Source organism: Sciurus carolinensis, chromosome 16 (assembly GCF_902686445.1).
Source record: "Sciurus carolinensis chromosome 16, mSciCar1.2, whole genome shotgun sequence".
Taxonomy (NCBI): Eukaryota; Metazoa; Chordata; class Mammalia; order Rodentia; family Sciuridae; genus Sciurus; species Sciurus carolinensis.
This window is the reverse complement of record NC_062228.1, coordinates 58,908,265-58,927,361: the sequence shown is the minus strand read 5'-3', so window position 1 is coordinate 58,927,361 and position 19,097 is coordinate 58,908,265. Positions and strand designations below refer to the sequence as shown.

Sequence of the window (19,097 nt, the reverse complement as noted above, 5' to 3'; positions counted from 1 at the left end):
GAGGACATGGTGGGGTCACGGAGCAGCCTACAGAATACAGAGAATTGAGAGCTTTTTGAGGCTAGGGATGGGCAGGTCAGACCAGTTGCAGGTCCTAATGGAGTTGCTCCTCCCTTTCATCTTCCCCTGTTTCTTTTTTTACTACTACACAGAGACTCCACTCTCAGTCCTAGCCCCCCTAGAAACCCTCACTACTTTTTCGGGTGCTGGGGATGGAACCTAGAGACTCACACATGTTAGGCAAGGGTTCTAACACTAACTTACATTCTCAGTCTTTTTTATTTTTTCACTTTGGGACACAGTCTCATAAGTTACCTGTGCTGGCCTTGAATTTGCCAGCCTCCAGTTTCAGTCTCCATAGTTGCTAGGATTACTAATTTGTGCCACCACACTGGGCTCTCCTCAGGCATGTAAACAATACCCGACCAGTTCTGCTCCCCGCCAGCCTTCACCTTCAAGTCCCGCCCCTTCTCCAGGTCCCACCCACCAGTTCCCTCCAAGAAACAATCCTTTGGTAGTGCTCTGTCTACAGGTCCTCCCTCCACCCAGTTTCACACCAGTTACTTTGAGGAGGCTCTACCACACTCCTGCTGAGAGAGCCCCCCACCCCCGCAACCCATCTCCTGTTATGGCCCGCCCCGTCTTTTCCTCCTAGGTTCCGCCCACCCCTCCCAGAACCGACCCTCACTCCTCCCATCAGGGGCCACCTCAACATTTTGCCCCGCCCCATCTGTGTCCCGGCCTTAGAACTCCGCCCCCAGGCTTCAGATCCCGCCCCCTCACCTCGCTCCAGGTCCCGCCCCTCTCCGAGCACCAGGGGGAGGCGGGGTTCATGGCTGCGCGCAGGGGTCTTGTGGGCGGTCTTTCGCGGGGTCTCCTACTCGGGTTGTCCTGGAAAAAGCTAGGAGAGGCGCAAGCTACAGAAGAGAGGATCGCAAAGGAGAGCGCGAAGTTGAGTAAAGCGGCACGGACCACCCGGGAGCCTCTGGCCGGGCTCCTCCCGCGCCTCCCCACTCTCGGGAACACTTGCCTCCGTCCCCTTGCTCTGCTTCTCTTCCTCCTTCTCCTCCTTAGCCCCTGACAGGCAACCGCTACTGGGTCCCCTCAAAAGTAACTTCAGGGGCTTGGGGGTGTAGCTCAGAGGCAGAGCACTTGCCTAGCATGCGCGAAGCCCTGGATTCGATCCCCGACACCTCAAGAAAAAAAAGGAGGAAAAGTAACTTCGCCACTTCTTCCGGCAACCCCGCCAAGCGTCATTTCCGGAAAGGGGCGGTGAGCGAAAGGTGACGAACTTCCGGTCCTCTTAGGAACAGCCCGGAATCCACTGCCCCTCACGGAAGTCATATACTCATCGGAAGTGTGCTCCACCGGGTAGCTCCACTGGGGTCCAGCAGAAGTGTTCCGGAAACTCAGTTTAATGTTGAGCAAGAGGGGCGTAGGTGACCCCAAATCTTCCGGGCCCACGCTTTGTGGCCTTGTTTCACCCATGTGCTTCCCGAGCCGGTGCACAAAGACTTAAAAGACTTAAATCTTCCTAGCAGTGACTGCTTCTCGCACGTGATTTATTTGAAGAATGTTTGCCCCTTTTTGCTTGTTACGTGTTTTCTGATATTGTAGGTGTAATGTATAAAGCCTGCATTTTTCCCCTTACAGTAGGTGTGGTGTATGTTCGTTTTAAATAAATTAAATCACAAACATGGACCAGGAACAAATATATAAAAAATATGTAATAGTGCTGGATATGAAATCTAGGCCTCTTTCACGCTGTTCAAGCGCTCTACCACTGAGCTTGCACCTGGAAGCATATCTTAAAAACAAAATTTGGTGATTGGGAGCTTTAAAAATAAGAAACCTAGTCTCCCCCTACCCAAAATGGTAAAAATAATAGATTTTCAAGAAAATTCAGACTACTTGAACAGATAGGAGATGAAATTGCTCCAAAGATTTTTCCTCACTGATAATCAGTTTTTTAATCAAGCATATATATATATATATATATATATATGTGTATATATATATATATATATATATACATATATACTTTTAATTTTTAAAAATTTTTTGTGGTGTTGAGGATTGAACTCACCAGGCCTCACTCATGCTAGGCAAGGTCTCTACCACTCTGCTGCACTCCACCGTGCATGTCTTTTTTTTTGGTTTTGTTTTGTTAGGAAAACCAATAGTGATGCATACTTTTCTATAACTTGCTTTGTTCGCTTCAGACTGGCCTTTGTGGCTATGGAAATTTCTGTCCAAGGATATCATAAATAAAATGAGTGGTTAATGTGGGCATTCAGATCTGGCAGAACCCAGTGTCTCTGTCCCTTCCTTGCTCTGCCTTGGTTAAGCCAAGTTACTTAAACTCCCTGCACCTCAGTTTTCCTTGTCTGTAAATGTGAGAGAGAAGCGACCTGATTCTATTGTCCTTGTAATTACTTGAGGTAAAAGGGATGAAGAGACTTAGGCTCAAATAAGCCTGACATGTTGAAGCTTTGTTTATTCCCATGGGTGTTAAAGTTCTTTCTAACTTACCACTCTTAAAAAAGTGGGAAAGGCTCATAGGGACCTAAGATGAATTGCTGTACCACACTTTTGGGGTGAGTCACATCAGGCTCAGTATCCATTGACCTAATTGTAAGATGGGGGATATTGTATCTTGGGAAGGGTAGGAGGGCTCAAGAAGCCCTGTGTCTAGCATATGTAAACATCTGGTCAGTAGCAGTTTTGCCTGAATCTAGTTGTGGATCAGTGTTCTCATTTGAAACTAATCCAGTACCCCCCCCCCTTTTTGTGGTAAAGCTTTTTTGTGTGGTAACTCACACTCTATAATTCACCCACTTAAAGTAAAATTAATTTTTTAGTATATTCACAGGGTATGCAACCATTACCATGGACAAATTTATTTTTTTAAATTTTTTGTCTTTGACTGGTTGGCTGATTATATTGTCTTCTGTCCCTGTGGTGGTTTTGTTTCCTCTTCCATTATTCTGCAAACACACAGTAGGCCTGCAGGCCTCAGAGCTCCCTGTGAACCACTGCATCAGGCTGGTTCTTCTTTAGCTATCATTATCTTTTATTTAACCAGCAACAGTAGCTATCAATCTTGTTACATAATATACCAGTATCTTAGAGTATTCAACCAATGCAGAATCTGCTATTGACAGAAATAGTCACTAATAGCATTGCAGAAATTTTGTAATGTTTCAACAAGCTAACTCTTTGGCTCTTTATTTAGAACTTCAGAGCTGGAAGGGACTTGAAAAATATCTTAATTTGACCTCCTTATTTTATTTATTCTTACAGTGCTGGGGGTAAAACTAAGGGCCTCATACATGGGAGGCAAGTTCCACCAGTGATCTTCAAATATGATTTTAGAACACCTTTTGTCACCCTCACAAAGAAACCCCATATGCATTAGCAGTTACCTACAATTTTCCCATTAACCAACCTTCCACCTCTGGCATTTTCACGTTCAGGGCATTTCCTGTAAACAGACTCTAGACTCTGTAGTTCTTTGTGATAGTGTCTCTCACTTACGTTTCCAAGGTTCATCTTTGTTGTAGCATGTATCAGTGTTCCATTTCTATTTATTCCTGAATGATATTCTATTGTATGGATGTACCACAGTTTGTTTATCCATTGGTTAGTGAATTAATATTTGGGTTGTTTCTGCTCTTGGCGATAATGCCACTACAAATATTCATGTACAAATTTTTGTGTAGGCAAGTTTTCACTTCCCTTGGGTTTATACTTTCATGTGAGATTGTCAGGTTATTGGTACTCTATGTTTAACCTTTTGAGAAACTGCCAGCAGTGCATGCACCATTTTACATGTTTACCATTTGAGAGCTTAGATTCCTCCTTTTTTTTTTTTTTTTTTTTTTTTTTTTTTTTTTTTTTTTTTTTAAGAATGGGCTCTTGTTGCTATGTTCCCCAGTCTGGCCTGAAACTCCTAGACTCTGGTGATCCTCCTGCCTCAGCCTCCCAGTTCGCTTTGACTACAGGTGCTGAACAGCATTCCTGGCTCCCATTTTCTCCACATCCCCTCCCCACCCCCATACTGGGGATTGAACCTTGAACCGTGGGGAGCTTAACCACTGAGCTACATCCCCACCCTTTTTTATTTTTTATTTTGAGACAGGGTATCACTAAATGGCCCAGGCTGACCTCAAATTTGTAAATCTATAAATTTGTGATCCTCTTGCCTCAGCTTCTGGAGTAGTTGGGATTACTGGTCTGGGCCAGCACATCCAGCTGGCTACCTTTTTTGTGTAAAGATGAAGGCAGAAAGAATTTCATTATCATGCTAATTGAACTAGCCTGTTTGGGAAATTTGACTGTCTCTTTAATGAGGTTTTCTGAGGACAGTTTAGTTTCATCTTGGTGACAACTTTGGCATGAGTGACTCCATTTTGATTTTTAGTCTAGTCTGTTGGAAATTTAAAAGAATGACCCCCTGAAGGGTTGTAGCTCAGTGGTGGAGCACTTACCTTAGCACTGGGTTCGATCCTCAGCACCACATAAAAATAAATAAATAAAATAAAGGTATTGTGTCCATCTAGAACTAACAACAAACACAACAACAATATATATATACATATATATATATGTATATATATATGAAAGATCTTCTGTAATTTTTATTTAACATGTGTAATTCTCTGGTCATGTTGGCACAGAGATGAGCAGGAATTGGAGAAGGGGGAGGCAAGAGGGAGTATCTGTCAAAAGGCCCCTGGCCTGCAGTTGACCCGGGAGACTCAATAGCCATCATACCACCATGTAAGGACATACATTCCTCCCTCCCCTTGAGCCGCTGGGGCTATGGAAGAAATCCATCTTAGGAAGGTGAGCCAACTACTCAGCACCGAATGTCACCACTATTCTCCCCAGCATTCCACCAAAGGAGGCCATCCCTCTTCTCTGTAGATTTATAGGCACACATCACGTTCCCAAGGTCACACAAGCATCCGCAAGTAGCTCTGAGGGTTAGTGGACTATTATTTGACTTTCTGCCAGTGGCGTTAGGCCAGAGAGGGCAAAGTGACCCAAGTGCACAGGCACATGCCCTCAATTTTCACACAGTGCAGGTCCCAAATAGGGAGGCTACCTGTCCCTCTGAGGTTTTGCACCACTGCAAATTCCCAACCCCTAACCTAAGGAAAGCCCCAAACCTCATCATTTTGGCACATTTGGGTCCCTAACCCCTCTGCCTGGTCCCTCTGAGTTGTATCGCATTTCCTCGCATCTCACCTCTCCTTGACTGATTAATTGCTATCTCTGCCTTCTTGTGCTGCTCCTTTTGCTTTCTGTTGGTTGCCTAATCTTAGGCATTATACCCAAGGATCAAGGATCACCCTGTAGTCCACTCAAACTCTGGTAACGGTTACTATTCTGAAATGGAACTCTGAGATAATGTAATCCACCTACGTGTGAAACAACAAAAGACTATTTTATTTCACTAACTGTAAAACAAAAGCTGAATGGGTGAGAACTTCATTTGTAATGAAAAGATAAATCCTCCGGTATAGGTAACAAGATAATTTGGCAGCCAGATCCTTCCTGGAGATGCAGAATCACTGGAAATTTAACAACTGCATTGCAGTCTCCTCAGGTGTGCTGTGTCATCAGCTCAAATGCCTCAGGCAGTGTTGCCCTAGGTGACATTATATTTTTTCCAAAATTGCAGCCAAATCTTAAAAAAATTATCAACAACACAAATTATAATTATATATATGAAAATTTCTGAGATGTCCTCAATTTAACTACAAAGAACAGAGGATAGTGGTGGTGGGAGAGAGATAAGGAATATTAACCAGCTGCTGGCAAAATCAACCAAAGACCGGTTCACATTTCTGAACTTATGTTGAAACATTGACTTAAATCCCTTCACAGGGGCTGAGGTGTGGAGCACTTGCCCAGCATGCACAAGGCCCTGGGCTCCATCCCCAGCAAGGCAAACAAACAAAAAAGAGATCAAAGAGGCAACAGCGGTTCTGGTCAAATGTCCTTCCGGACCAGGACCAGACGTGGCCTAAGTCGGCTGAGCACATACCAAAGCAGTCCCTTACCGTTGGACTACATTTCCCAGTGGCCCACGCAGCAAGGCATGGTCGCGTGGTAGATGTCAGCCAATGGGATTGTGGCAAAAATAATCAGGCGCAAGAGAAACGAGGAGTCTGCACTAATTCCTAAGTGTGCCTAGGTTCAGTTTGGCGCGGTTGAGCTCTCTTGTAATCCCCGCTACTCGGGAGTCTGAGGCAGGAGAATGGTAAATTCAAGGCCAGCCTGGACAATTTAGCGAGACCCGGTCTGGAATTAAAATAAAAAGGACTAGGGGTGGTAGAGCTCTTGCCTGGCATGTGTAGAGGCCTTGGGTTCCATCCCCAGTCCCTGAAAAAAAAGAGAAAAAATCGGTTCAAATCCCCACCGAGTGCACTGGGGCTAGCTGGACCAGGAGTATCTTTGAAATGTGAACGATAATCCCTCTGACAAAATTAGACAATAAATAAAATATTGGATTGAAAAAAAACTAATGCTTCCCCGAATCACATCCTGGAAGGGTTGTTGTGTTCAGTGATTTTGGAGACCCAAGAAAGTCAGGTACTCTCGCTTGAGAGCCTCCTGATCTGATGGTGGAGGTCCACGTGGGCACTAGATGCTAAGGGACCAGGAGGTAATGTGGATCCCTTTTGCCGCGCTGTGTTCAGAAGGGCAATTTCTTCCGTACAGCGAGGGCAGGGACAGTCAGGAAGGAAGCATTTATTCAGCTTTTACCATCAGTGGAGAAAGTGAGCGAGGCGGCATTCCAGGCCGTGGGATCCAAAGGGTCAATGCAGGGGATCTGGAAAGAGCCCGCTGTGTATTTCAGTTAGATTAAAAAAAAAAAATCGTAGGCTGGGGAGATAGCTCAGTTGGTAGAGTGCTTGCCTCGCAAGCACAAGGTCCTAGGTTCAGTCCCCAGCACCGCAAAAAGTAAAAAAATAAATAAAATAAAAGTAAAAAATTGCAGTGGGGCTGGCCTGGGGAGGGGATAGGGAGGGTCACCTGCGAAAATAGATCCACACTACCACCGTGTGGCCATTTGGGGATTTGCAGGCAAGGCTTCTCAAATTACAAAGTTGTAACTGGGATGCTGCAGACCGCGTGGTGTAGGTGGTAGGGGGTGAACTAAGGAGCCCTAGATGGAGAGTTCTGGTTGCTGAAACAAAGAGAGGTGGGATGGCAAGGGTTATTATAGAGGCCCTGCCTGTCTGTTTACTGTGTTAGAGAAATCTCCCAGCGCGAGGCCATTTTAGTTTTATTTTGAGATAGGATCTTGCTAAGTTGCTGAGGGTTAGGGTTAGGCTTTGAACTCAAGATCTTCCTGCCTCAGCCTCCTGAGCATCAGCATCACCACATGTTTTTTTTTTTTTTTCTCCATTTCGCTCCCCTCCTTTCATGTCTTCTCCTCCTTCCTTACCAGCAGAGCTTGTATGATCAACCACCGTCATCACGTCTTGTACACTCTAAACTTGACTCCCCCAGTCACACTTGCCTAGCGAAATCCCCACCCGAGCACAGCCAGCTGAGCACAGTGGGCACATTCAGACACATAACTGCAGATGGCAAGTGGACACTCAGAACAAGGCTGCACAGTCCCCTTCTCCATTGCCTAAGAAACCAGATTCTCACTTTCTCTCTCAACCTCCAACACCCCTCCTTCTCCTCCTTCTTTTCATTCTCACTTCTTCTTTTGCTGAAAAAAAAAAAAAAAAAAAAAAAAGAAGAAGCAATCAGGAAAAAAACATCCCTGATCACTACTGGCTCATGTGCAAAATACGCTTACATGGCTGCCCCTCCCATGATCATGATGGACCGTCTGTGAGAAGCCACCCCCTGACATAAGCACTGAGCCCTTCTTTTCTCCCTATGCAAAGTCTCCCCTCCATTTTTCCTTCTCTGAGTCATTACTTGTGCAACCCATGAGATTTTGTTCCTTTAGAATTCCCTGTCACTGAATGCTACACTTCCCAATGGTGCTGTGATTCCAGAGACCTGGAGGTCCTGGATCCCCCTCTGCCTAGGTACACCCCTTATGTAACTCTTGAAGATTCCTTTCCTCCAGGGTCCACCTCTGGGACTTTCCTGCTATAGCATCTCAAAGGGAACCAAAGTTCAAGAGTTGAGTCCTGGGCTGGGGAAGTAGCTCAGTGGAGTGTGCTTGAGCCTTGAATTTAACTTCCAGGAAGAGAAGGGGGAAGAAGAGGAGGAGGAGGAAGAGAAGGAGAAGGAAGAAGAGAAGAAAAAGGAGGAGGAGGAAGAGGAGGAGACAAACTTCTGAGGAGCACCACCTTCTGCCTCAGAGAGAGGTGAAGGGTGGCATCATCCAGCAGACCCAGACAGGAACACGACTAAGCATACCGAGTGTTCATTTATTTAATTTATTTGACACCCTTTATTGGTTGTAATGGGAAGTGGGATAAAGGAGGGAATACACAGCTCCCATCCTGAGGCAGCACTGCAGACTCAGTCGCTGTACCCGAGCTGACCGTCTTTTAATATTCGCTATTCTGATGAGAGTGTACTGATATCATATTTCCTTTCCTTTCTTTCTTTCTCTCCTCCTCCTCCCCCTCCTCCTCTTGCTCCTCTCCCTGTGCTTGGGATTGAGCCCAGGACCTCACACATGCTAGGCCAGCATTCATTCTGCTACTGAGCTACAGCCCTGCATTGTAGTTTTAGTATGCACATCCTTGATGATATGACCATAAGTGTTCAATATTGACTTAACCCAAATCATTACATAAGCACACAAAGCCAGGTGTTAAAAGGGCGAGTAGAGGGAGGGAAGAGTTGATTCCTTATTTTTCACAGTGGGAAGGCAAAGAATAATGCCTAAAATGGACAAATCAAGACACAGTATAAGCCGGGTTTAGTGGCACAAGTCTGTAACCCCAGTGGCTGGGGAGACTGAGGTAGGAGGATCTTGAGTTCAAAGCCAGTATCAGCAAAAGCAAGGCGCTAGGCCACTCAATGAGACCCTGTCTCTAAATAAAATACAAAAAAGAGCTGTGGGTGTGGCTCAGTGGTTGAGTGCCCCTCAGTTCAATCCCTGGTACCCTCCCCCCTAAAAAAAAACTATGAAAAAAATTTTTTATGCTCAACCAACAGCAGGTAGCACTGTGAGGATGTGGGCAGGTGGTGTTGTTATGGCCCTAGGCCCTGTGGTGGGGCCTGCCACCATTAGACGAGTTCGGGGAGCAATCTAGCAATAGTTGTCAAAATGTAGACCTCACATGTGGTCTTTGCTTGAATGATTCTGGTTCTAGAGACAGATGTGTGGACATTATGGAACAGATGCACAGAAAATATAGCTAATGTTGTTTATAACTGAAAAAGGAAGAGCGATATGTAGGTTGGTTATATAATTACCATTATTTTGATACTCTGGAATATAACGTACCTATTTAAAAGGTTTGCCCAAGTGCTTGCAACAAAGGGTACTGATATCTGGAATTTATTTTGGAATCAAGAAAATGAGCCCGGCATGATGCATGCCTGTAATTCCAGTCATTTTGGAGGCTGAGACAGGAGGATTACAAGTTTGAGTCCAACCTCAGCAACTTAGGGAGACCCTGTCTCAAAATAAAAAAAAATAAAGAAGACTGGGGATGTAACTCAGTGGTAAAGTGCCCCTGGATTCAACCCTCAGTACCCAAAATAAGATTCAAGAATTTTATCATAGGCAAATTGTATCTTTTTCTTTCTTTTCTTGTTAGTACTGGTACTGATAATTGAGTCCAGGGGTGCTTTACACTGAATCATCTGTCACATCCCCATTTTCTTTCTTTTCTTTCCTTTTCTTTTTGAGACAGGACCTCACTAAGGTGCTAAGGTTGGTGTACACCATTTAATTCTCCTGCCTCAATCTCCAGGGTCACTGGGATCACAGGTGTGCACCACTTCATGATATCTAATTTTTAAAAGTTCAAGTTACATGATTAAGTGGGAAAAAATAAGATGCAAAATGACTAGCAAAATCTGTTTTTATTTACTTAAAAAATGTGCCTGCTGATTTTGACAGGCAAATTTAATCTAATGAGCCAAAAATCTCTAATTTTTTTTTTTTCAGGAATACCTGTAATTCCAGCAACTCTGGAGGTTGAGGCAAGAGGATCACAAGTTGGACACCAGCCTCAGCAACTTAGTGAAACCCTGTCTCAAAATAAGAAAATAAAAGGGGGGGGGGAGCACGGGATGTAATTCAGTGGTAAAGCACCCCTGGGTCAATCCTGTGTGTGTGTGTGTGTGAGAGAGAGAGAGAGAGAGAGAGAGAGAGAGAGAGAGAGAGAATTTTTCAGTAATGTTTGTGGTCCCAGGCTCAGTGGATTTTTCTTTTTTAAAAAGGCAGATTCTTTAGGGCCCCATCTCAGTCCTCCCAAGCTAGAATTTCCAAGGATGACCAGGAATCTGCATTTTCACTAGATTTTACTAGATTGTTAAAAATTGAGATGTTTAATCAAGGAAAGGGGGAGGGCTACATGGAGGGACAAAGACAATTCATGCGAATTATGTGTAAACTTTTTGAATGGTGGTGTCACTATGCTGTGTGCGTGTGCGCATACGTGTGTCTCTAGATTTGCCAAACAGCAAGAGTCCCGGGCTCCTAGCCCCGCGTGGCGCCTGCCTGTAGCCCTAACTGTCCGCAGGTTGAGGCAGGAGGTTCCCTTGAATCAGGAGTTGGAGGCCAACCTGGGTAATAGCGAGACCCCGTTTCAAAGAGAAACATGCTCACACGACTACCCACAACAACAGCACCGACAAAAGTCTAGGTCCCGAGACACAGGCGAGAAGCCGGTGTCTGATGTGACCCTCTCTCGGTTCCGCAGACCCTTCGCTAACTCTCATGGTCCCTCCCGCCCGTTCAAGGAAAAGTGAAGTCTCTGAAAAGTGAAGTGAAAGTTAAAAGTAAAAATCCGATAGGGACTAAAGGAAGGGGACGAGGGACCCGGTCCAGCTGAAGAGACCCCATTCCCATGCCCCCCAACAGGTGGGAGCGAGGAGCCAGGGACAGGAAAATACTTTGGACGACCTCACAAAAATTCTCAGCGGTAACCTTTAGAAGCATCCCTCCTCCCCATGTCACACCCCGAGAGACTTCACCTCTGAAACCCCAGGGGAGGGCGTGCACAGGGCGGAGTCTCGGGGGAAACAAAAGGGGCCCCAGGACGCCTGGGTCCACTCCGGGTCTCCAGAGATGTCGCCACTGCCGCTGTGCCTGTTGCTGTTGACGCTGTTGAGCGTAGAGCCCGCCGGGGCCAAGCTGATCCGGTATGGGAATCCCACTCGCCATCCCCAACCCTCAGGAGGATTCTCCACCTATTACCCTTTAAATCTGGGGCGCCCTAGTTCAGTGGCTTCCAAACTCAGTACCCCAGGATCCCTGACTCCTCTTTCTTGGGTCCCCAGATCTCTAATCCCAGGTGTCATCCCTGAGGGCTCTACCACTATAGCCTCTGAGGCCCCCCCACTTCCATTTTTCAGTCTAGGGTTCCCAATGTAGACACCCATGGTTGGGGACCCCTCCTCCTCCTACTATTTTTTCAACGAAGAAGTGAATCCAGCGGTGCTTAAATACGCAGAGCCACACCCCCAACCCTTTTTTAATGTTTTTATCTAGAGACAGGGTCCCGCTGAGTTTCTCAGGGCCTCACTAAGTTACTGAGGCTGGCATTGAACTAGCCATCCTCCTGCCTCAGCCTCCACAGCTGCTGGGATTACAGGTGTGGGCCACTGCACCTCCGCCTCCTAACAGGACAGATTTGTGTGGGGGGGGGGGCACTTCAGAGCCCATCCTGAGCTCTGAAGATCTGGTTTGGGGGTCTTTAGCTAGATGATGCCCCCACCTTCCAGATCGTCAAGACCAAGATCTGTAGCCTTTAAACTGCAACTCCCCCAATTCACATTCTCCAAACTGTTCAAGCTTTATGAATATCAATTTTGGGGACCCTATTCAGGTCCTTTCCCACCACCTTGCCTCTGTTGCCTCCCTCCAGCTTGCCCCTCCTCTTCTCTCCTCACCCCTAGGGCTCTTGAGGTGGGAGGAGGGCTCTTCCAGGAAGTATTTTCCCCACTTCACATTCTCCTGCCTCTCAAGACTGAGTCACAGGAGTTGGGGGAAGGCAGAGGTGTGAGCCAGGGGACAGAGCTCCGAGGCAGATACAAAAATATTATGCACATGATTTTTGTTAACCTGGTTTTTGAACTTAATATATCATGGACATTTTCCAAGTCCATGCACAGCAGTGAGTCTCAGAACGTTGTTCAGGATGGAGAGCTTCAGTAGGACCCAGAATTTGGAAATGCAAATGTTCCATCCCAGACCTACTTAACCAGAAACTAAAAGATCTGAATTTTAACTAGCCCTCTGGGTGAGGGGTTGGCAAACACTCTGCTCAAGGGTCAGTTTGCAAATAAAGCTTAAGGAGACTCAGCCCTGTTCATTCATTTACATAGCGTCTATGGCTGCTTTCATGCTCTATAAGCAGAGTTTAGTTACGACAGAGGAAAGGACCTGCAAAGCCTCTACAGAAAGTTTGCCCAGCACCCCTGATCTAAGTCATCCTGCTTCAGTACTACAATTTTGAGAAGCACTGGTATAATGAGCTACTTCCTCATTTTTAGTGGTCAAATGAGATTCTGTACATGTATGTTCCACAACAAAGCTAAGTCAAACCCACTGTTGGCCATCGGAGTGTTTCCAGTTTCCAAAGTTAGGCACCATCCTCATAAACACATTTTTCTGTACTCTTGTAAATGAAATTCCTAGGCTGACATTGTTGGGTAAAAGGTGTGTGTCAGGCTGGGGCTGTAGCTCAGTGACTGTTTGCCTAGCATGTGTGAGGCATTGGGTTCGATCCTCAGCACCACGTAAAAAATAAATAAATTAAGTAAAGGTATTGTGTCCATTTACAACTAAAAATATTTAAAAAAAAAAAAAAGATTTGTGTCCATGGGTTTTTCTGGTTTCTAGGTTTCTCTTACTTCTTGAAAGCTTCTAGTATTCTCAGCCTTCAAAATCACTTTCTAATTAAAAATAAAATGAGAATGAAATGTTAACATAGGACCTAATCACTCTTTCTCTTTCTGTCTCTGTGTGATAGCGAGTCTTGACCCCAGGGTCTTGCACATGCTAAGAAAGCACCTACCACTGAGTTATATCCTCAGTAACACCCAGCCCCCCATTTTTTGAGACAGGCTCTTGCTAAGTTGCCCAGGTTGGCCTCCAACTTATGATCATCTTGCCTCAGCTTCCCAAGTAACTGGAACTGTATGCATGTGCCACCATGCCCAACTGGACCGAATATCTTAATGATTTACCTGGAAAGTAATGGAACAATTAGCCATACATAGAACTAATTAACAAAAAAATTTCTCAACAGAAGAAAAAAAAAAAAAAAAGGCATTGTAGCTCAGTGATAAAGCCTGTGCTTTGCATGAGTGAGGCCCTGGGCTCTCTCCACAGCACAAAAAAAGTGCATAATTTTAAGGCATTTGATACATATTTGCCAAATCAAAAATCATCCTCCTAAATGTGTGTATCACTTTCCACTCTCCCTGCCACCTCCCGCAGTATTTTCAGTTCTCTGCCAACTTGCAGAGTGAAACAAAGTTTCTCACTCTTGGCACTTGAATTTATTTGATGACTGTTGGGAGTCAAACATCTTTCATGGGTTTAGAAACTTTGTGAGAATTACCCATTTGTGTTCTTTACCATTTCCCTACTGTCAAGAACTGAAATTAACTTGCCATAGTATCATGGTTGCTCAAAGACGCAAGACTTCCAGATCAGAGTCAAAGGCAGTTTATTGCTCCCAGCAATAGCAGTAGCAGGACTATCAGCATTTGTTTCATGTTTTGAGTCCATTTCACAAGATGATATGCAGAGGGTCAGGTGATTCCCGCACATGAAGTGAGGTGGTTATAGGAGACAGACTCTGGGCTTAGGCAACCTGGAATGTTTTATAATGGATCATAAACCTGCCTGCTCCTTAATCCATAGAAAGATGCTATCTATCTTCTGTGATTATTCATGAAACAAAATACTTGAAAAGACAGTTGGGACAAAGGCAGTCAGTGCCTCTGTAGAAATGTGAGACCCATAGAGAATCGTCTCTCAATACTGCGTTTCATTATCCTTATTCATTTGTAGAAACTCTTTGCATATTGGGAATATTAACTCTTTGACATACAACTTGTAATTATTCCCCCAAATTGCTTTTTTGCTTTTTTATTTATTTCTCTCTCTCTCTCCATGTTACCACCCAAGAGGTGTAAAGTTTTAGGCTCTCCTCTTGGTATCATGCCTAGAAAAGCAGTCCTCTTCCCAGAGTTATTTTAATATTTCACTTGCTTCTGGTGATCTTATAATTTTATATTTCACCTTAAATCTTTGACATATATGCAGTGTATTTGATTGATTGATTTAAACATACTAGGGATTGAACCTGGGGCACTTAACCACTGAGCCACATCCCCAGCCCTTTTATATATTTTATTTGGAGTAGGGTCTCCCTGAGTTGCTTAAGGCCTTGCTAAGTTGCTGAGTTTGGCTTTGGATCTTGTGATCCTCCTACCTCAGCCTCCTGAGCTGCTGGGATTCCAGGTGTGTGTCACTGTGCCAGGCTCTATGCAATGTATTTTAGTGTAAGGAGTGATTTTTTTTTTCCTTCTATTCCCCTCTGACCCCCTGCCAATGGTGGCAAAAAGAATTCCTAAACACAATGAATGAAGCATACAATAGTTCATCATTCCAGGGTTTTGCAAGGGCTAGAATTAAAAAAAAAAATTTTTTTAGTTGTAGATGGACACGGTGCCTTTTATTTTATTTATTTATTTTTATGTGCTGCTCAGGATTGAACCCAGCACCTCACACATGCCAGGCAAGAGCTCTACCACTGAGCCACAGTCCCAGCCTGTAAGGGTTACATTTTATGTTAGGGTCTTTGGAGCCCTTTAAGATTGGCAATTCCTCTGGATTGGCTTATTTTAAGGTATTTGGAAATTGACAGGTCTTTGAGATGCTCCGTTTGGGATAATTTGCTCTTATAAAATCTCTGGGGATATTCGTTATCATGTGCTTTCATAGCATTTCCAGGAAGATTGCTATTTTGAAGTTTCTGGTAACTGCTGCTGTTGTAGGCCCTGGAGATGTTTAATTTGCCCTCATATCCTATTTGGGAACTGTATTATAGAGGGCTTCCAGGAAGGGTGGCTTCCTAACTGTCCAGCATCCTCTTTCCCTTCAGGATCCCTCTTCACCGAGTCCACCCTGGACACAGAACCCTGAACATACTGAGGGCATGGGGAGAGCCAGCAGAGCCCTCTAGGTTGGGGACCCCATCCACTGGGGACAAGCCCATCTTTGTGCCTCTCTCCAAGTTCATGAATGTGAGTCACAGCCATACACAGCTCCCACCCTTGTGCTCTTAAGCCAAATTCTCTTCATGTTCCCTGTCTCCTCTTTTGCCATCAGGTTCAGTATTTTGGGAAAATTGGGCTGGGAACGCCCCCACAAAACTTCTCTGTCGTCTTTGACACTGGCTCCTCCAATCTCTGGGTTCCATCCAAGAGATGTCACTTCCTCAGTTTGCCTTGCTGTGAGCTTTCGTGGTGGGAAGAATAAGGCTGAAGTGGGGTGTGTGTGAAGGGAGTGAAGGGAGGAGGGGAGGGGGTGAAGGGAGGGGCCTCATCTTCCCTAAAGTTTTTGTTGTTGTTGTTGTTTGTTTGTTTTTGCGGTGCTGGGGATTGAACCCAGGGCCTTAGTGCTTGAAAGGCAAGCACTCTACCAACTGAGCTATTTCCCCAGCCCTGCCTAAGGTTCTTAGCCACCGTCTTCTGATGCCCTTAACGGTGAGAAGTCAAGGGGCAGGCATCTTGGGAGGCTCCCATTTCTGTGACACTTCTCTGATCTTCTGAATTAGGGTTCCACCACCGTTTTGATCCCAAGGCTTCCAGCTCCTTCCAGCCCAATGGGACCAAGTTTGCCATTCAGTATGGAACTGGGCGGCTTAATGGCATCCTGAGCAAGGACAATCTGACTGTGAGTGATCACAAGAAGGCTTGACCTTTGGAGAACCTGCAGTGACTAAAACCGTCAGATTTGTGGAGGGGCTTAAAGAGGCGGGTATTTCTGGGCAAAGAGACAGGGCTTGGGGGTGGGGCTTTCCAGGCAGGGAGGCAAAGTTTCCTGGGTATTTGGGACTTGTTTCCAGATTTTCATAGATCCAGGATTCATGCCTTGCTTTGGGGGTTTCAGGGATGTGTGGACATGTCCTTCCAGAAGTAACTGACCCAGTCTCAATCTACTCCTAGATTGGGGGAATAAAAGGTGCATCAGTGACTTTCGGTGAGGCTCTGTGGGAGCCCAGTCTGGTCTTCACTTTTGCCCACTTCGATGGGATACTGGGCCTCGGTTTTCCCATTCTGGCTGTGGGAGGAGTTCAGCCCCCGCTGGATACACTGGTGGAGCAGGGACTACTGGATAGGCCTGTCTTCTCCTTTTACCTCAACAGGTATTGGGGGAGGGTCTCCCCACCTACAAGTCCTGACCCCAAGAAGAAAGTTCTGCCATCCCCACCCCCAATTCAGGAAGTCCCACCATCCTTTCAGGAAGTCACCCACTCAACAAAGGGATTTTCAGTCTCCACTGAGAAAAGCACTTGCTCTATATATGAAATGCCCGAACCCTATTCATAAGTTTCACAGCTTAAGTGACAACCTAAACCACACTAAAGACACTCACCATCACTTCAAAATGCTCCACGTTTCAAAAACAAACAGGGAATTTCTTGCACTTTCCTTCAGATACTCCACATAGGAACACTCTTCACAAAAACAAAACAAAACAAAAAAAACCCCTCAAGTTCCATTTGAGAACATTCACTAGGAAGTCAGGAATTACCTTACACTCAGAAAGTCCTGTCTGTCATTCAAGTCTCCACACCCTCCCCCCCAAATCTCCACCCTGCTTCCCGGAGGCCCATCACCCATAGTCAAAAAAGCCAGGGTCCACTCAGTTACCCCAACATGCAACCCCCTCAGGAGGTTCAATCTTCCTCTTAGTAGATGGGCCACTCTCCACCTTCCAGGAAGTTGCTACTTCCTCTTCTGGTCACTGACGGCCAACAGGAAGCCTCTTAATACCAGGACACACAATTTAGAAAGTCTTACCTCCTCTTCAGGAAGCCACCCCACTCCTACACAAATCACCCATCGAGTCAGTTCAGAAACCCCAGAGCTCTGCTTGGTAGCTACAACAGGTCAGGAAATTTCCCCCCAAGAGTTCTGCCTTCCACAGTCAAATGAAATCTCATCTCCACTTCAGGATGCCCCCAAATACAATAAAATCCTTCTCCATCCAGAAAAGCACCATTTCCTTTCACTTCTTGCTTTGCTTCCAGTCCCAATATCTAGGCCCCACCCACATTCTACTACCCCATCTAGAACTGAGAAAAGACCCAACTGGCATGAAGTCCCAGCCCTGGTCATTCCTGGGGCTGGAAGGGGAAATGCCAGTGACACCAAGCACTCTGCTTCTGCAGGGACTCTGAAGGGGCAGATGGAGGAGAGCTGGTCCTGGGGGGCTCAGACCCCACTCACTACATCCCACCGCTCACCTTTGTGCCAGTCACAGTCCCTGCCTACTGGCAGATCCACATGGAGCGGTGAGTGGCTTGCCTCCTGGGTCTGAAACTGGGGGGAGGGGGAGGGGTATGAATTCCTAGGACCCTGCCTCTAATGCCTGTCCCCTTTCCCCTCAGTGTGAAGGTGGACACAGGATTGACTCTCTGTGCCCAGGGCTGTGCTGCCATCCTAGACACAGGTACATCCCTCATCACAGGACCCTCTGAGGAGATCCAGGCCTTGAATGTAGCCATTGGGGGATTTCCCTTGCTGGCTGGGCAGGTAAGGACACAGTCTTTGGTGAGTGTGGACTAGGGAGGCTGATGGGAGTTTGATGGCAGACACTGAACAGGATGCTGGGACCAACAGGTAGGAAACAGGTAGCTATAAAATTTCCTAAAACAGAAAGAACTGGACCTCTGAAGGATGGGCTGGAACGCAGAGGGAGGAAGAAAGGACACTTCCAAGTATCTGCTCTGAATGGCTCAGGTGGTAGCCGGGAGAGGGATGAGAGTGCCTGGTTATTTAGGACTGGAGGAGAGAAGGTGCGGTGACAAGGCCTGTCCATACAAGGCCCTGAATAGCTCGCTGTTCCATATAAACTCTACCCTATTGCACTGGGGAGCTGCGGAAGGTAGCTGAACAGGAATCTCCAGTCTTCACTTGTTCTTCTCCTCTAGTACCTCATTCAATGCTCGAAAATTCCATCGCTCCCCACAGTGTCCTTCCTCCTTGCGGGTGTCTGGTTTAACCTCACAGCCCAGGACTACGTTATCCAGGTGTGTGACTCACATTGACGTCAGCATAACATAATATAACCCGGCTTGAGGGCACGGAGCTGGGAATGAGACCACCAGGGCGGGATAGAAGCCCCCACAGAAACATTTCTAGTTCTCTCTTGGGGTAGTAGGCATGGCGAAGTATGAGCTCCCCGGGAAGAGGCAGGCACCGTGGCGTATTGTGACACTCAGTGGCTCTGTCTTGTTCCCTTGCAGATTGCTCGGGGTGACTTCCGCCTCTGTATGTCCGGGTTCCAGGGCTTGGACATGCCCCCGCCTGCAGGACCCCTCTGGATCCTCGGCGACGTCTTCTTGGGGACCTACGTGTCTGTTTTCGATCGTGGGCATGTGAACGGCGGCGCCCGGGTGGGCCTGGCGCGGGCTCGTTCCCGCGAATCTGGGGGCAAGTGGACAAACCCGCGCAGGCGCAGTTCTTCGGCCGACGCGCTTGCTAGGCGCATGCGCGCCGGCAGGTAGTGGGGGTCTGGCTTCCCGGTAAAAATCCACTATTTCCATTGAAACAGTTTACCTGGATCGCTTCTTCTAAGTGTGTACGTTTTAGAGAGGAAAATTAGTGTTCGGACCTCCGGAATCGAGGAGGGGAAGGGTATCACCACTATTCTGCAGGGCTCACACTAGCGAGGGGAGTCT

General features: G+C 46.3%; 1 protein-coding gene across 2 annotated transcripts; it reads left to right on the top strand.

The window, feature by feature from the left end:
• The first annotated feature begins 11,188 nt into the window (after nucleotides 1-11,188).
• Nucleotides 11,189-18,967, top strand: Napsa (napsin A aspartic peptidase). 2 transcript variants are annotated; one of them, XM_047528040.1, is made up of 9 exons: nucleotides 11,189-11,313; nucleotides 15,291-15,432; nucleotides 15,518-15,641; nucleotides 15,966-16,084; nucleotides 16,357-16,556; nucleotides 17,586-17,708; nucleotides 17,805-17,949; nucleotides 18,388-18,446; nucleotides 18,663-18,967. In XM_047528040.1, exons 1-9 carry the CDS (start codon nucleotides 11,240-11,242, stop codon nucleotides 18,796-18,798), a joined length of 1,122 nt encoding a protein of 373 aa, XP_047383996.1. In that variant the 5' UTR covers nucleotides 11,189-11,239; the 3' UTR covers nucleotides 18,799-18,967. The 2 variants fall into 2 exon arrangements, with proteins under 2 accessions (XP_047383996.1, XP_047383995.1); XM_047528039.1 differs by having other exon boundaries at nucleotides 18,348-18,446.
• Nucleotides 18,968-19,097: the final 130 nt, after the last annotated feature.